Below are 16572 nucleotides of genomic sequence, written 5' to 3' on the forward strand. Positions count from 1 at the left end.
TATGTCTGTTGCTTTTGTTGTGCTTTTCTTGTTTTTGGTTCTCTAATTTCTTCCCACTTTCTGTGTTGCTGAGTGGTTTTTCTTACTGTAGTTTAAAAAATAGGGAGCATGAAACGGGACTTATATAATCATTTTAATATATTGGACTTGTCTGGAACAAGACAGTGTTTCGTTATTGTGCATAGTCACTGCGTCTTGTAATTGCTGATGTTTAAGACAGCTGTTGAGCTCCTAATAGCAGACTGATGTTTTTCTTTCAGTACTTACTACAGATCCTCTCACAAGGTTCATACTGTTATAGCAGTTCACACAATGTGATTGGGACATACTAGCTCATCGTAACAATCTTAACATTGTGCCTTGAGCTTTGACCTGCTTACCTTCAGGCTCTGCTGTTGTGTAGCTGGCAGAGAGCATCGTGGGGCAGAAAGTCCAGAGCAGCAGTGGGAGACGCCAGCATTTCTGGCACACTTAATTTAAAAACAAGGTATGATAGTATACACCAAACATGTGTTTAAGCTTGAACCCAAGCAGCTTGTGTGTCGAACACAGCTACTATCAGGTCCAACTGCAGCCTTGCAGACCCATTGAGCCAACTTCACACTGTTACACAACACTCCGCTCCATCTTAAACCTAACTTTAACCCCTTGCGATAAAATCTCCACCTCACTTTCAAATACCATGTGGTGCAGTTTCAGCTAAATATACATGATACTGTTCTGCTCCAGATAAGGGCAAATGAACTGTATTTTGTTTTTAAAGAGTGGGTTAAAAATTTGTAAAGACAGATCATAGTCTTATCTGTAATAAAACAGAAAAGATGCAAAATATATTTATATTATGTAGGATTTAAATCTGGAATCAGATTAAACATAATAGCTTGCTTGTATTATTTATTTGGTAATATATTGATTTAAAAAAAAAAAGGTATAGCTGAACAATGAAGGCACTGACCATAGGCTTTGAAAAGAAATCCCCAAAGAAACACCTTTGAGCATAACAAACAGAAGCGTGTTTAAAACCTGTGCAGCTAGTCTTAAAAAAGAGTTATAGTCATAAATGACAAAAGAAAAGATGGACATATTTTATGGGAACGGGCTCCCTCCGTGATAGCTGTTAGGGCACTGCAAACTGGGATGGTCTGATACAGATGCAAAGTGCCACCTTGTGGTCAATAAGACTATTTACGCAATGTAAAGTTTTTCCAGATTGTTGCATGTCTTCATGTTTCATTTGAAACGGTCAACTGTTATCGTTGTTTTGTTGTTGTTTTTTTTGTTCGTTTGTGGGGTTTTTAGCTTGATAAACTGGTCGTGCGTGATTTTTTAACTCCATATAAAGATATCTTTAGCTTTTTCGCATTTTAGCCGTGATCAACGTGTCAAATAACAAGGAGTGATATTGAAATAAAAAAGTTCTGCTCAACAAAAAATATTACTTAAACACAACAACTCATATCCTTTTGTGTTCTTTAGTGTTCCCTGAGCTTTACCAGCTCGAGGTGATGCATTTGGCTGAGTTAAGTTTACACCCTTGCGTGAAATTTACTCAGCAAACGTACTTGTCTAACCGCACGTAACCACAGCAAGGAATGGGTTAAATTCTTTAGAAGCTTGACTTAGTGAAAGTAACTGGACTGAATTCGACAAACGAGCCGGGGGAAAAGGATTCAGCCCTCCTCTCCTCTCCATCTCTCAGTCCTCCTGAGAAGTGCTATGTTGTTTTGTGTCAGAGCTGAAACTGGAAGCGCACTGCCGATTTTAATCCATTCTCCACGAAGCTTCAACGTCTGTGCCCGCAAACTTACGTGATGTTTGCTAACTTACACGTAGGCTTTAATTTATTAAGTTTAATTGCCATGGCTAAACGATCACTTTTATTTTTATATATTTTCCAAGGACTACTCCCCCTCAGCTTTGGGCGGCACCGGATTCAATGGGAGAACAACGGGCAGGTTTACAGTTTAATGAGCACTGGGCTGGAGTACCAGGCTCCGTATCGGTCCACCAGCCAGTCGAGGGTTTACGTGAGCAGTCGGAGGGATGGTACCGGGACCCAGATGTCTGGAGCGCGCAGAAGAATGACGCTTGTGAGAACCGGACCAAATGAATCCAGACAGTTCAGGACTGATAACAGTGCACAGTCGGGACTTCTCACACCTGGACACGATGTTAGACCGTATGCGCCCGTGAATCGTCATGCGTCAGGGTTCAGACAGCGACTTGAACGCCCTACAGCAGCAGTTGTAAGACATCCAGGCGCACGCCATTTTAATGGTGAATTCACCAGAACCACGAACGCCTCTTCACCGGGGAGTTCAACAGATTTTTCTGGCGGTAATGGAGGTTCTGTCACTGTGGATAATACCGCACTACATACTAGAATAGGTGAATCCGGACCTGGTGCGCAAAACCAACAGTTACGCGCGGGGCCGGAGGTGACACCCGTCTCCAGGCAACCTGCTCAGACTGATCGCTCCATCTCAGCAAACCCGTCAGGTCTGGAAAATGAGTCTGAGGCACCGGCTGTATTTCCTGCACTTACTGAGGAAAACAGCAATGGAGAGGACATGGTCAATGACGACCCTCGAAACCCGCTTAAAAACCACAGGAATTCTGTTTTCTACAACATGTATCCGACCAGAGGGAGGTCAGCGGCCCGCACCCTCCGTCCGCCTGGCACAGGGTACGGCACAGGATATTTCCAAAACGGTAGGTCAAGTGTTCCATTTATATAATATTAGAGAAGTCAGATTATGTAGATCAGGGGTGTCAGACATAAGGCCTCTGTCTGGCCCACGGGACGGTGTAAAGGATAGTTCAGATTTTGAACTTTTAAAAGTAATTTATTAAGTTTTACAGTTTTTGCTATTGATCCATTCATACTACATAAAAGTACATTTTCTGTGAATTAATGAAAACTTTATATTCTAAATTTATGATAACAAGACAGAGCCTTTGCACCTTAATCATTTCGTTTCACTGATCAGGCCCACTTCACATGAACGTCCACGATGTAAAACGAGTTTGACATCCCTGATATTTGTTAGCTGTTCTTCAAATTTTATATTTCATATAGTTAGCCAAATGGATAGATTTGCAATGTAAATTATTAAAATTAAGAGTGGATTAAGAAACTGTGTCTGTGATCAATATTTTAAAATAATATAATTCCAGCAAGCAAAACCTGTTTTAGTGTTAATTTGGCCACTACTTTAAAACAGCTTGTTATCCATTATTTGGCATGAATATTACTGGCTTTACATTCATGTAACGGTTCTATGGACACACAAAAACACTGTTATATTTAAAATCATCTGCTTGTTTGATTATTTAAGGACAATTTTCATAACTTTATGTCTCACCTTAAACAAAAGCCAAGGAGCGAGAGAAAAAAAAGTCTTATTTGGCTTTTGGAGCTGTAAGGAATGTGAAACATGTTAAATTATGCCAACAAACACAAAGCAGCTTACATTTCCAGGGTGTCTATTTCTGTGGATTATTCTCAGCCTGAATAAGTTGGGAACATTAAGATGTCAGGAGGAAAAAAAAAACTTGGACTGTCCATTTAATCTCCTCCCAACAGGACTGCCAGACCTTGTGCCAGACCCATATGCCATCCAAGCAGGTACCTATGTCCAGCGCATGCAGATGTACGCGCTTCGCTGTGCAGCTGAGGAGAACTGTCTGGCCAGGTAATCTGAGGTGCCAGAAGTGATTCACTTCTTCAGTATGAACAGAGCAGCACGTAGACACTGAGGCAGACACGCATACTTATGTCCTTTGTTTTGTTTTTTCTCAGTGGGGATCCGTTTTACGTGCTTAAGAACAACTTTTAGTTGTTTTAGGGTTGCATTCAATTATGCCAGTGTAAGCTGTTAAGCATGCTGGGATAACTGTTTTGTTAAGCGAGTTACAAAAGCATTTGATCTTATTACGTAGCAATGATTGTCCAACATGACTGTCCAACATCATGTCCTGCCAAGACATAAATGTTCTGGTTTGGTTTTCCCAAAAGCATTAAGCACAATGGAACAAACCCTTTGCGCTCTGTTACTTTTAAGAAAACTAGACCTGGGAGCTCAGCCAGTAGCACTTTTCCAATGCAGCTTACGCTTTTTTCTCCTGTGATTCATCCAAGATCGGCTTATGGACCCACTGTGCGAGACATCAACTTCAGAGTCCTCCTGCGGTTTCCACAGAAAGTGAAGAACCAAGGCACCGCTGACTTCCTCCCTTTCAAGCCCAGATATCAGTGGGACTGGCACAGCTGTCACCAGTGAGTTTGATGACTCCTAAATCCTTTTTCTTAAAAAAAAATTTTTAAAAAGGGATTAGCCATTCAGATATGACAAACTAGGAAGAACACCAAACCCTCAAAATTCACTTAAGACAATAAAATTGCGGGTTTTTTAGACATTCCTGAGCCATAACAAAATATCCGCTATTGATTCTTTTCCATCTGTTTTGCACCCACAGACACTACCACAGCATGGACGCCTTCAGCAACTACGATCTGCTGGATGTTATCACAGGACGTAAAGTGGCAGAGGGACACAAGGCCAGTTTCTGTCTGGAGGACACGAACTGTGATCCTGGATTCAGGCGACGCTACGCCTGTACAGCTCATACGCAGGTAGCACACCATCATATGTTATGTGATATAACGCCGCACGGATTGATATCTGTTTTACACGAGAGCTGAGGAAAAAGATAAAGAAAGAAGACGCTCAGTTCAGTTAGGTTTAATTTTATTTAAAACATTCATCCACCTATTTGTTTTCTGAGTCGGAATGCTTGCGGATTTACAACAGTTCTCGCAAGATTTCATAGCCCAACTTCATTTGAGGGCAGTGTGGAGATAAAGTCTTTTTTAACAGGAAGAACCCTCCATAACTTTGTGGGATAGGTCAACAGTAGACATGCAAAGTCTTAAGATCTTTGTGAAGTGAAGGTTTAAAGTTGAGATGAGATGCATCATTCCCGATCTGGTAAAAAGAGATTTGTGATGGAGATACTTTTACATGCACTTAAATTTAAATGTAAAGCTACTGCTATCGCTGACCTATGCACCTCAGGTGAAGCATGGAGGCTGAAGTCTAATTTGCTTCAGGCTATTTCCTGGGTGTTGTTCCCCCACTCTCTGCTCTCTGAACTACCCTGTAAAGTAAAGACTAAAACAGCAGTAGAGACTTGCTATATATCAACTATCACCACCTTTGTGCCAAACTCAAGCAGTATTTTTTGCATTGGACTCTCCAGGATTCTGGTATATTTGAGGTCTTCAAGTTCATGGTGAGATCAGCTCAATCAGACAAGCCGGGTGTAAAATGATTTATTACAGCAGCAGAAAAATATACTCTCCCTGCAAATCTGTTACATGTAAAAGCCTGAAAGTGATGAGTAATGCAGGAATTATGGCTTCACGTATCTGTGAAACATCCATCCAAAGCTCTAACTTCACACAATTCAGCCAGCACAGAGACTACACAGACACATTTATGCGAAGTCCTCCAGAAAACCAACGGCTTGCAGATGATGTCGCTAACCGTAGAAAGCTGACTGGCTAAATAAACTGAAGGAGAAACAAGAAAAAACCCCATCATGGATAAATATAAATAAATAAAATAAAATAATAGATAAAAACTAGACTTTTGGAAAAAAAAATAGCAGACTGAAATGATTTTGCGAACTTGGAAAACTAACTGCAATAAAATATGTAAATGTAGAGAAAACATCATTAGTTTTAGTATCTGTTACTTTGATTAATGCCTGAAGAGGCATTGATGGGCATTTACTGAAGCTCTGAATGTCTACAAGACTATGAGTCAGTATTTGTATTGCATTGATTTTCCTAAATATTGCCTCTCTCCATGCAATGAAAATTAAAAAACAAAACTAGAACTATGACTGAAATTAATAAAAACTAAACTAAAACTAAAATTTTACTAACTAAAATGAAATATGAAAACTCACTCTGTAAAGAAACTGAAAAAAAAAAACCATATCAAATCGAAATAAAAATAAAAAACAAATTAAAAAAAACTACAGTAACTCCGGTACAGACACATTCTTTGTATACTATGACTGCATCAGGCCCAACAGCAAAAACATGTAAAGTAGCTCACCGGTTCCTCTACAGAGTTTTGACCCTGCCCCCTGACAATGTGGATCTGTAAAGCTGTGCACAGCACTTACACACTTCCGGGACACTACTGATACTTAAATATGCACAGGCAGATTTTAAGGAAGTGGAAGGAGCAGCAGTGCAGGACAGAGATTGCAAATTATGAAGCTTAAACAAACCACCAAATTGGGAGGGTGATGTGAGGAAAGTGAGACATGTCACGTGTGTCTGAAGCAATGCTGCTTGAGTTGACTGAACTGGCTCGCAGGCTTCTCGCCATTTATTTCACAAAGCTCCTTCACAGCCACAGACGACATTAAACAGCTGTGTTCACAGCCACTCACCATGATGAGTAAATATACTTGAGCTGTAAAATCACTGGAGACCCACTTTAAATAGCAAATAAGAGCTAAACAAGAAAAGTAAGAATGGGTAGGACTTTTTAAAGTAGTTCAATAGGAAAACAACTGCAAGTGTTCATTTGCATTATTCTGAAGGCCCAGATACTTTTATGAAGAGCTTTAGGAGAAAATACGAGTCTTTATTGAGGTAAAAGTGAGTCTGATGTGCAGGTGATGAATCCAGACAGACAAAAGCACGAGGAGTAGACTAAACCAGATACCAGGAAACAGAACTGGGTAGAAAACACAAGGCAGCGCTCATTAAGAGCATGTTGGAAAGCAAATTGCACACTAAGACAGTCTGGAAGGGAAAAAAGGGAAGACATGCAGCTTAAATACACAGGGAAGACAGTTAGAGGCAGTGGGACGCATTAGGGCGGAGCACGCAATCAAACAGGAGAAACGGGAGGAGGTATTTGAAATGAGAGGCTGAGTAATAAAATAACACACACAGAAAAAAAGAAAAATATATAACAATGGAAAAAAGTTCATAAGCTATTCAGCAGACTTCTGATCCTTCTGTTTAGTTTATCACATTAGAAATAAAGATGCTTTTGTGTTTTTTGTCTTTTGCAAATCCTCCAAATCCACTTCAGAGAAATGTTTTTCTAACTAGAACATTTATTCCAATAAAACTAAACATCCTGTTGCCACAGGAATATTTATCGTATCTTTTGTGTGAGCTCTGTGATTCTGACTCTATATAATGTTTAAGGTTAATGCTTTCTTATGACAGATATGCGTGCGCCTGTTCAAGTTATAAAACCTCACTGAGGTGACTGTGTTTTGTAGGGTCTGAGCCCAGGTTGCCATGACATCTACGCTGCCAACATCGACTGTCAGTGGATTGACATCACTGATGTGCCTCCAGGAAACTACATCTTGAAGGTGTGTCACATGTTCGTTCTCTGTATGTATATTTCACAACACAGAAATAAATGTTTATAACCTCCTGCTACAGAATTTATTCATGATTTATGTATTTTTTTTGTCAGGTTACAGTCAATCCCAATTTCCACATCCTGGAGTCAGACTTCAACAACAACGTAGTGAGATGTGATATTACTTACACAGGCGTTTATGTTCAGACACGCAACTGTCGAATAACGAGGTATTATAAGAGGGTTTCTCTGAGCATGATCGTAGCATAGATTCGAGTGAAAAACAATGCTTTTTAGAGGGCTCAGTGCAGTCCTGTGAAAAACCAAGTCCACCCTGTTTTCATAAGAATTAGGAAGGTAAGTAGCAGCTAAAGTGCTGCTAATCGAATAGATTTGATTAACTGATCAACAGCAAGTGTGAGCAAGCAGAAGCTTTGTCAGTTTGTTGGTCTGTGTTAACCCAGTGCCACAATCTTCCTAGGAGTTGACATCTCAGCAAATTCAAGGTCAGACTGCAATTCTCAGAGAAACAGCAAAAAAACAGACGGCTGCATCTCCGACTCTACAGGCCACACAGCATTTAAAAGATTAAAGTTCACAACACCACTTTGAAAAAAGATTGAACATGGTTTATTTGGAAGGGCTAACAGGAGAAAGTCTCTTCTTTCTTAAACAAAGAAGAAGAAGAAGAAACCAAAAAGAAAAAAAGATGAAAGCACATCTTAGGTTTGTATCTTAGGTTTTCACAGGACTGCACTCGTACTGCAAACACTTTCCTTTTCATGTGACTGTAGGCTGTGTTTTTGTACTCTGGACATTTTAAACACCACATTCCCTTTATTGAACTGGAATGAATGATTCATTTGGTAAATATTTCAGATTTAGTCAACACGAGATGTCTCTTTATATATGTTATCCAAATTAGTTTAAATTAGTGGTTCCAAAAATCTGGGACATTTCCCAGAAATGTTTTAGTGAAAACTATCAGGTTGTTGCATCAAAGCTGTATCAAATATATTTTATTCTAATTCCTAATGCTTAATGATTTTCTCTTTATCTGTTTTCAGGGGTTGAAATATAAATTTTTCTGGAAACATGCAGAAGTTTGGCAGTAAGACCCCGTCTGTACTGCACAGGCTCAACGACATCAGTGAAAAAAGGTTTATGCAGTTGGTAAAATGTTGTATTGTAATGGTGAGCTGCATTCCTGCTATGAAGTCTTGGGGTTGCATTTATTCAGAATAAATGCAAAATTAGTTTACACAAACTTTGTATATGGAACTAGTGATGTCATCAGAATTACTTGATTGTGTATTTCTAGAAATGTGCTACGATTGGTTACAAATTATGTTTTGGTTTGTTTTTCTTAACAAATACAAGTACTGTTCGTAGACACGTTTCTTCCTTTAAGTGCTACTTACTCGCTTGAAATGTGTGTATTGTTTGTCATTTGATGTCGTTGTTAATGTTTTTTTCGGATTTTTGTTACTATTATGTGCACATTATTAACATCTAGAGTTTTATTTAACCTTATAACATCCACTCTTTTGGGGAAACTCTTTTAGGGATAAGGTTTAATGTTGCTCATTGTCAGCTCCATAATTTGTTCTTCCTCTCTACTAGAGGAGTTTTGTGTGATTACCAGTTCAAAACAAGGTCCCCTAGATTTCAGCAGTGATTGGCTGCCCTTCCTTAAACATCACGTTGGATCGGGTTGGTCTGCTCACACCCAGAGCCTGATATATTAGGCGTGACCATATTAGGGGAAAAAAGCTGACCACGCATTTAGAGCAGTCTGATGCCTGATCTTGTGGATCACAGGGAGTACAGTACTTCCACATACAGTGACATTATTATTTGAAACTTTGATCATATGAATATCAACCACTGTAAAACTGTACATCAGATATCATCAAATGCTCTACAAATCAGGCTTGAAAAACCATGGCAACCAAAACACTAAGGTTGACGCTTCAGAGCCAACAGGCAAAGTAGTGATGTTTTATAACGTCTGTCGTTGTCCTGTAGACAACTTAGGATGTTACTGTAGAACTCCATGTTGATAGTCTGGTCATGACGGGTGAATTCATGGAACACCCTCCAAACCCCCTCCAAAAACTCCTCGTCACACTCCTGACCTGAAGTGTCGCCATCGGGCTTGGAAACTTAGGACGCTTCAACTGAAAACTGCTGGGTCATAGCTGGAGGTCCAATTCTAATTACCAGCAAGTACCACCAAGGAAGTCGGTCTTCAATTTGAAATTAAATCAGGTATGTTTTTGTGTTTGTTTGTTTTGTTATTTTATGATAGTGTTCCTGGAGCTTTTTGACCATACCTTGTATATAAGAAAAAATAAGAAAAAGGTTAGCTCCTCTTATAATACAGGAGCTACATTAGTTATAATAGAAGGTTCGAACACATGTATGAAACCACATCTTAAAGGTTACTGATAGAATCTGAAACCTGCTTATTAGCCTGTGGCTCAGAGACATCCTAAACATAACCCTAAACAGATCACCATCCAATCTGGTGGATGTTAAGAGGTTTTTACATAAAAGATATTCTAGATCGTCGCTACTGTCAACAATTCTCATGGAAAAACATCTAAACCAAAACTGAGAAGAAGATCCACAACACATGGTGGAAGGTTTTACAAAGACAAAGAGAAGTTGTATTCTCCAATAGGTCACTACAAAACACCCCATGGGTCAAAGCAGCCCATTTTTAGTCCCAGGACTGAGCTCTTACTGGGTGACTATTGTGTAGTGTGATCCTGGCCTTCTATAGGATCACACTGCATATGTATAATATATGTGGCTTTAAAAAAAACATAATTTTCTAAAACTGCAGCACACTAAGTAAGCGAACACTACTCAAACAGCAGTATTTATGGCAGCCGGATAGTGAATGAAGACTCCAGTAAAAATAAACCACAGCATCCATGTTGATGATAAAAGAAGAAATAAGTCAGCCGGTTAAAGAGTGTGACTCAGAATATTTTTCAGTGGAGCTCTTGGGAGCAGATGAATAACATGCATCAGGTTTTGAATAAACACAGACAACGCCTAGTAGAAATCCTTCATTTTAATCTTTTCAGGGGATCTGTTGACAACAGGAAACAAACAACCACATCCAGCTCATCCTTTAACTTGGACATATTAGAAAACTGCAAATACTCGTTTTATGTTAAATTGTCAAGGATGTATGTTATGAGTATGTTTCTACAAGTGTGTGTTAGTGTATAACTGAGTGAATGGAAATGTTCACATGATAAAACAGTGTTGAAAATATAGTCTGATGTGTTGATGCATTACATTACAAATCAAAGTTTCATGTTAGAAAATGCCAAAATATGTTTGGATTTTTTTCAAGATTGTCTGTTGATTTACTATATGAAAAGTAGTATAAATTATACTTTTGACAGTTTCAGATCTTACATCACAGTTGGACAACAGCTGTGATGTAAGATCTGAGATAACTCATAAGCACACTGCGGGATTAAAGCAGTTTCTATCCTCAGTGTGCGGCCTCAGAGACAAACAGGCCTGCAGGCAGACGCTCTGTGAAGACACAAGATCTTCTGCATCCTTGCCATATCTACTAAAACACAGTCAGAGCATGATGAATGGAGGCCTTTTCCAATTCTCTTCTTCGATGCATATTTTAAAAAAGGGTTGTAAAATCCTTCTTGGCTCAGAATTCACCACATTTTGGTTTGACTCACATGCGCGGGGGCTTGTCCGGGATGAGGTGTTTTTAATAGCTCTGGGATATTTTGTCTGAGTGGGAGGATTGACACATCACGCCAGGGAGGATGTCCAGCGTGTTGCTGAAAATTTTTTTTTTTTCTAAAGGCAACCGTGTTTTTGCAGCAAGCAGTAGACGGTTTCAAACAGCAATGAGTGACAGAAGAAAAAAAAAGCAAACCTGCTCCAATCACGTTCGCTTTGAGTGGATGATGGTTTGTCTGATTCAAAGATGTTTTTACTTACTCGTGCAGGTTTTGTACATTATGAAGTGGTTTTGAGTGATGCACTGGAAAACAGGCCCCAGACAATGTATGCGCCGTTAAATGCACAGATGTTGGGTATTTGCAACGGAACAGAGCTCAGCCTCGGCTTAAAAAAGAAGCGAACCGGGGAGATTAGACACAATTGAAATGGTTTGGAAGTTGCCAAGGTGCTTCCCTGCCAGAATAGATTGTCTATGTTATTGAAACTGTCTGGAAAAAATCCCCCCTGCTCCTATTAAGTCGACTCCATTTCAGTCTGTCCAGGCATTTTGGAGACAATATTTACAGACTGTGACTATTTCAGCAGAGGATATCTGCAGCAGAGATTTAAAAGTCTCAGCATGCTCACAGACAAAAATAAATGAAGACTAAGAGTCCGTGGCCATGGTTGTATTAAGTGCAGGGGTTCAAAGTCTCACAATCTGATTTACATTGTTCATTTATTCAGGCATATTCTTTACCACAGCATAATTTTAGTGTTGGTGATAGCACTGCATTAAAAGTGAATGTATTTTAAATTGTATTTTTTAAAGTAATGTCTGTATTTTTATAACAAAAAGGCCATCTAACTTGTGCTACAACTGGAAATGTCAAGGATGATAGATGATAACACTTGAACTGATAACTGACATGAAACTGAGTTGCTAGAGGTGTTGGATAAAAAACACATTAGAATCATCTTAACCCAGATTTCATCTTCTTAATATTTCACAAGGTATTTTGCTAAAAACATAATGTCAAAATCACTGTGAAATCTGAGGTGGGGAAAAGCAAAAATCCACAAACAAGATGAAAGTATCTCTGCCTTTGAACACATTTTCTACTATTATTACTAAATTATTTCACTAGTAGTATTTTATTATATTTAAAATTGACTAATGAATACACTAATGTTTGAAAGGGTCATTTTTGTTTTAAGGGTTTATGATAAAAGGTTAACCTGTGATATCAAAAAACTGTCTACACTGTTTAATATGTGACACTATTATACATTAACTGACGTATAATCAGCATGGAAGATTTATGAGGTTAAAGTCTACACTATCATTAAAGTAAACAAATGTATGTATTTATCTTCATATTTCACCACTGAAGTTAACATTTGAGTTTTGCCCATTTGTAGGTCAGGCTAACTTTACCATCTCTGAAGTTAAGATGTTAACCTTTAACTCTGTCAGATTTCAGCTGGTCTTTTTGGCCCAGCATGTCATTTTAATCATGTCATGCTGCAGAGAAGACAGTGGCTGTTTGCTCAGCTGTGTAGCTTCACACCAACATCTGGACAGAGTCTTGAGTTAGGCTTACACAAGCCTGACGAAGCCAAAGGAAAAAAAGAAAAGAAAAAAAAGGAGTTTGGCACTACTTTTCATTCAGGCTCAGCAAATATAATCAAGCGTACAGGTAGGTTAGGTGTGGAAGGGACCGGTCTGCCATGTGCCTGCAGCCTGCTGTGGCAAGGAGAGACATTTTCCGGATGCATCTGCACGTAGGTGGACAGTGTTTGGAGACGTTACTAAGGGCAGGGTTTGGTATTTGAAGGTCATATTTCAACAAAGCGGGGCCATGTGAGAGTCGGCAGGGACGTAACTGAGGAACGTGCTGAGCCTAAAGAGAGCATCCTGGCAGGTTGGTTTAGGCACAGGGCAGAGAAATTCCTCAGCAGCTCTGTCATCCTGCCGAGATCGAGAACAGAGCTGAGGTCAGCTGAAGACCAGCAAGGGTGTGCAGGGTAGACGCACTGGGCTACTTCCTCTTACTTCCTTGGGGGTGGGACGGTTACACAACCAGCAGACACACTGTAGTAAATTTGGCCAATGAAAACTACACAGAGCTCGGAGACAAAACACAGCGGAGTCAAACTGATGATGAATTCTGTTTCTCTTTCAAGCTGGGTGGTACTTTGACTTGGGTGGTATTTGGTGGGATGGCTCAAAGGATTTGCTGTTCTCTGATTGTTGATCCACTGCACCGTCTATAAGCTCTTCATCTCTTACTTCAAACACTTGTATAAATTTTTCTCTGAAGCAATCTGTTTAGTGCAAATTCATTTACCAAAAGGAATCTCCCAATGATGAATGAAATGACAAAACAGTGTTTTGATTTTGAGCTGAGAGGGATTTTTAGAAAATGAATTCCTGGTATGTTTGGCTTCTGACGGAAAAAAAACACCCTGCTTTCATGCTGCTCTGCTAAACTCTGAAAATGTTTTTTTAGTTCTGGTTTCTAGTATGAGAAACAAGAAAGGGTATACGGTGGAAATTAACGTATATAAGCTCACGTATAATGACAACGTATCATTCATAAGTAACCCTGTTTGAACAATGGACTGTATATAAAAGATGGATGTAGCCACAGACTTCACCCAGTCCTTGCTTAGGTGCTCTAATAAAAAGCCTCAAGCTGAGTCCATCGGGGTCTTGGAGTTTTGAAACTGAACATGATGGTTGCAGTGCAGCTTTGATTCAAGGTAGACCCATGCTAAACCAAACCCTGCATTTTTCTCCCTTTGGACTTCGATATAGGCCATAATTTAGAAAACTAACATCATGCTGTCAGTCAATAAACCAATCAGTGAGATTGAAATTAGTGACTAAGATCATAAAGCTGCCAGGAAAGTATTAGTAAGGTCATAAATGATTTGAAAGGTTTTTATTCCAAAGACTTCTATACAACCAGAGAAGTCGCCCCCTGCTGGTCATTAAAAACTTTTCAGATCCAGAAACTATATCCATCTTTCATATACAGTCAGTGTTTTCAACATTACCTAACAACGTATGACACCTGCAGACTTTGTAGACATCAGAATTAAAGCTTTGCAAAAATTTATTTCCATAAATGTTTTCAAATCTTTCCTATGATTTCATCAGTAGGAGGTGGCAACAGTGAGCCACCAACTTTCAGGTTTATCTTTTTTTCCCTTTGTCTCCTTCTTGGCCTAGTTCAAATACTTTTTAAAGCTTCTTTTTTTTTTCTTTTCTTTTTTTTGCTAGGTCTGCCATTTCAACTTTCTGGGAAACATACCAAGAGCTACCACACAAAGCAGAATCATCAGAAACTCACTCTTCATTTTTGCAGGAGATTTTGTGTCCAATGGAAGACAGACATGCACAGCCCGAGTAATTCCTAATGTCCTAACGTGATACACGCCACCCAAAAAAGCACAATCACTGGAAAAGGAGTAGCTGTACAGCAGTAAAAGGATTATAAAGACCTTAATTTTTAATTCATCAGACTTACATTTGTCATTTGTATACTTTTACTGACCTTTGCTGTAACTGCTGAACTTGTGATTATGGTCATCAAGCTATAGAAAGAATTTAAGATGATGATTTTTAGCAGTGCCTAAAAAGTGCTTTTTGAATGTGCATACACTGATATATATATTGACAAGAAGGCAAAATTAAAATAAAATACTATGTTTAATGCTAATATTTGCCATTATGTTGTGAATGTAAATTATTTAGCCTCGTCTCATTTAAAAAAAACAAAAACAAAATAAAAATGAAAAATGAATTAACCCCATGTGATGTCTGTGTTATGTGTGTAAGGTCGGGGGTGGTCCCATTTTCACTGCAGGGCAACCTGCTTGTGACAAATAAAGCTTGATTGATTCTGATTCTGATTCTGAATTAAATTGAATTAAAAAAAAAAAACTCTGATACACTGATAATGTATCTTGTTAGCCCAAATCTGATCTGTGTGCATTTTCATCTCACTATATTTCTTGTTTTCTTGCATTTCTTGTCTTTATTTGAGCCCTGCTCTGCTCTTTCCCCCTTTGGCTCTGTGTTTCGGGGGGCTGGTTAGACCCATTAGCACCTAGCTGTTGTAGCTGCCTCTGAGATAAACACTGCAGTTGTTCATCATGCTGTATTTTTCCATCCAGAACCTAAACAGACCAGGAAACAATACTCCATCAGCCAAGCACTGAGCACCTCTGGCATTAACTGCATCCTACTCATGTATTATTTTTGGTAGGACTAGACAAACTGGAGGTGGCAATACTTGCAGATGGTGTTGTTCTTGGTTTGAATCTGTGTCTGACATTCCAAACTCACTCCAGTATTTACAACAGCGGCACAGCCAACAGCTCAGCCAGTGCACTTTTGGTCTGACAAGATTCATAGACAGGATGTGCAGAAAGGCCAAGACTTGGACAGCAGGCTGAGACGTGGCCTTTGTCAAAGTCCACTGGGCTTCAGGTTCTGCAGACATTAACTAACATCCAGCCTTACAGACTAAAATGAGTGCCCAGAGGATTGATGGTAGTTTCCTTGTCCTAACATATTTGGCTTACAAGTTATATTTCAGTCAAGAATAACAGCTGAAAACAAAATAAGCTTTTACTTTCTTGCCCAGCCCTTTGAGAAAGCAGGGTGATCCTGTATCTTCATTAAGAAAATATTCCGACAGTTACAGTCTGGAAAGAGTTAGTATTCACTCCTTCAGCATATTATTGAATCTAGAGGACTAAATCATGCAATGATGAATAAATGGCTTACAGTTCAAAGTGCTGACTCAGTTAGTGGACCGTGAATGTGTCAAGAGATAGAAACTAATAACTTTTCTAAAGAAAAACAAATGTCTTCATGTTTCTGAACAGGAAGGAGGTGCTGCTTTTTCCTGTTAACCCTGCAACGCCACGTGTATCATGTTTGATACATGAGTTTTTGAGCCTTCAGTGTACTTTTTCTCCCCAAAAAACGAAATAAATTGCACAAATTATTTTTAAGCAATCAATGAAAATATCTGGACATAACAAATATGATGCAAATCATAACTTGTGAATATTTAATTTCTTCTTTTTTTATTTGACATAAGGTTCAGTAAAAACTCAGTGTTCAAAAACGCTGAATTATTTCATGGATCAGCCTTTACAATGTTAGATTACATTTTAAAATTAAGGTTAATTAAGGTTAATCTCTTAACCTCAAGAGACCCGAGCTATTGTTTAACAAAGTATGAAGCATCTCATAGAGCAGAAGTATAAGGCACAGAAAAGTTTAAATGTGATGTCCCCCATGTAAGGACAGACAATTTTAGGGAGAGAATTGTGCTATTGCTTTTCTTTTTCTGCAACTTTTTAATTATTTTGGGTTTAAAGCATTTTTTAAATAATGGAAATAATTGAACAAACCTTAAATCTTCTT

At 38.9% G+C, this 16572-nt stretch overlaps 1 protein-coding gene across 1 annotated transcript; it reads left to right on the plus strand.

Annotated features, from left to right (window-relative positions):
- Positions 1 to 1300: 1300 nt before the first annotated feature.
- Positions 1301 to 10698, plus strand: LOC309694012 (protein-lysine 6-oxidase-like). Its single transcript, XM_082513708.1, has 7 exons — positions 1301 to 2712; positions 3587 to 3695; positions 4142 to 4279; positions 4480 to 4636; positions 7321 to 7416; positions 7524 to 7639; positions 8477 to 10698. Exons 1-7 carry the CDS (start codon positions 1812 to 1814, stop codon positions 8481 to 8483), a joined length of 1524 nt encoding a protein of 507 aa, XP_082369834.1. The 5' UTR covers positions 1301 to 1811; the 3' UTR covers positions 8484 to 10698.
- Positions 10699 to 16572: the final 5874 nt, after the last annotated feature.

This window comes from Aulonocara stuartgranti, assembly GCF_965226115.1.
Source record: "Aulonocara stuartgranti genome assembly, chromosome: 18".
In the NCBI taxonomy this organism is placed as follows: Eukaryota; Metazoa; Chordata; class Actinopteri; order Cichliformes; family Cichlidae; genus Aulonocara; species Aulonocara stuartgranti.

Excerpts from the sequence above, each read along its gene's own strand:
- LOC309694012 (XM_082513708.1), top strand. The coding sequence starts at position 1,812 with ATGTTTGCTAACTTACACGTAGGCTTTAATTTATTAAGTTTAATTGCC. Across the intron at positions 3,696-4,141 it reads GAGGAGAACTGTCTGGCCAG|ATCGGCTTATGGACCCACTG; the intron begins GTAATCTGAGGT and ends GATTCATCCAAG. Across the intron at positions 4,280-4,479 it reads GACTGGCACAGCTGTCACCA|ACACTACCACAGCATGGACG; the intron begins GTGAGTTTGATG and ends TTGCACCCACAG.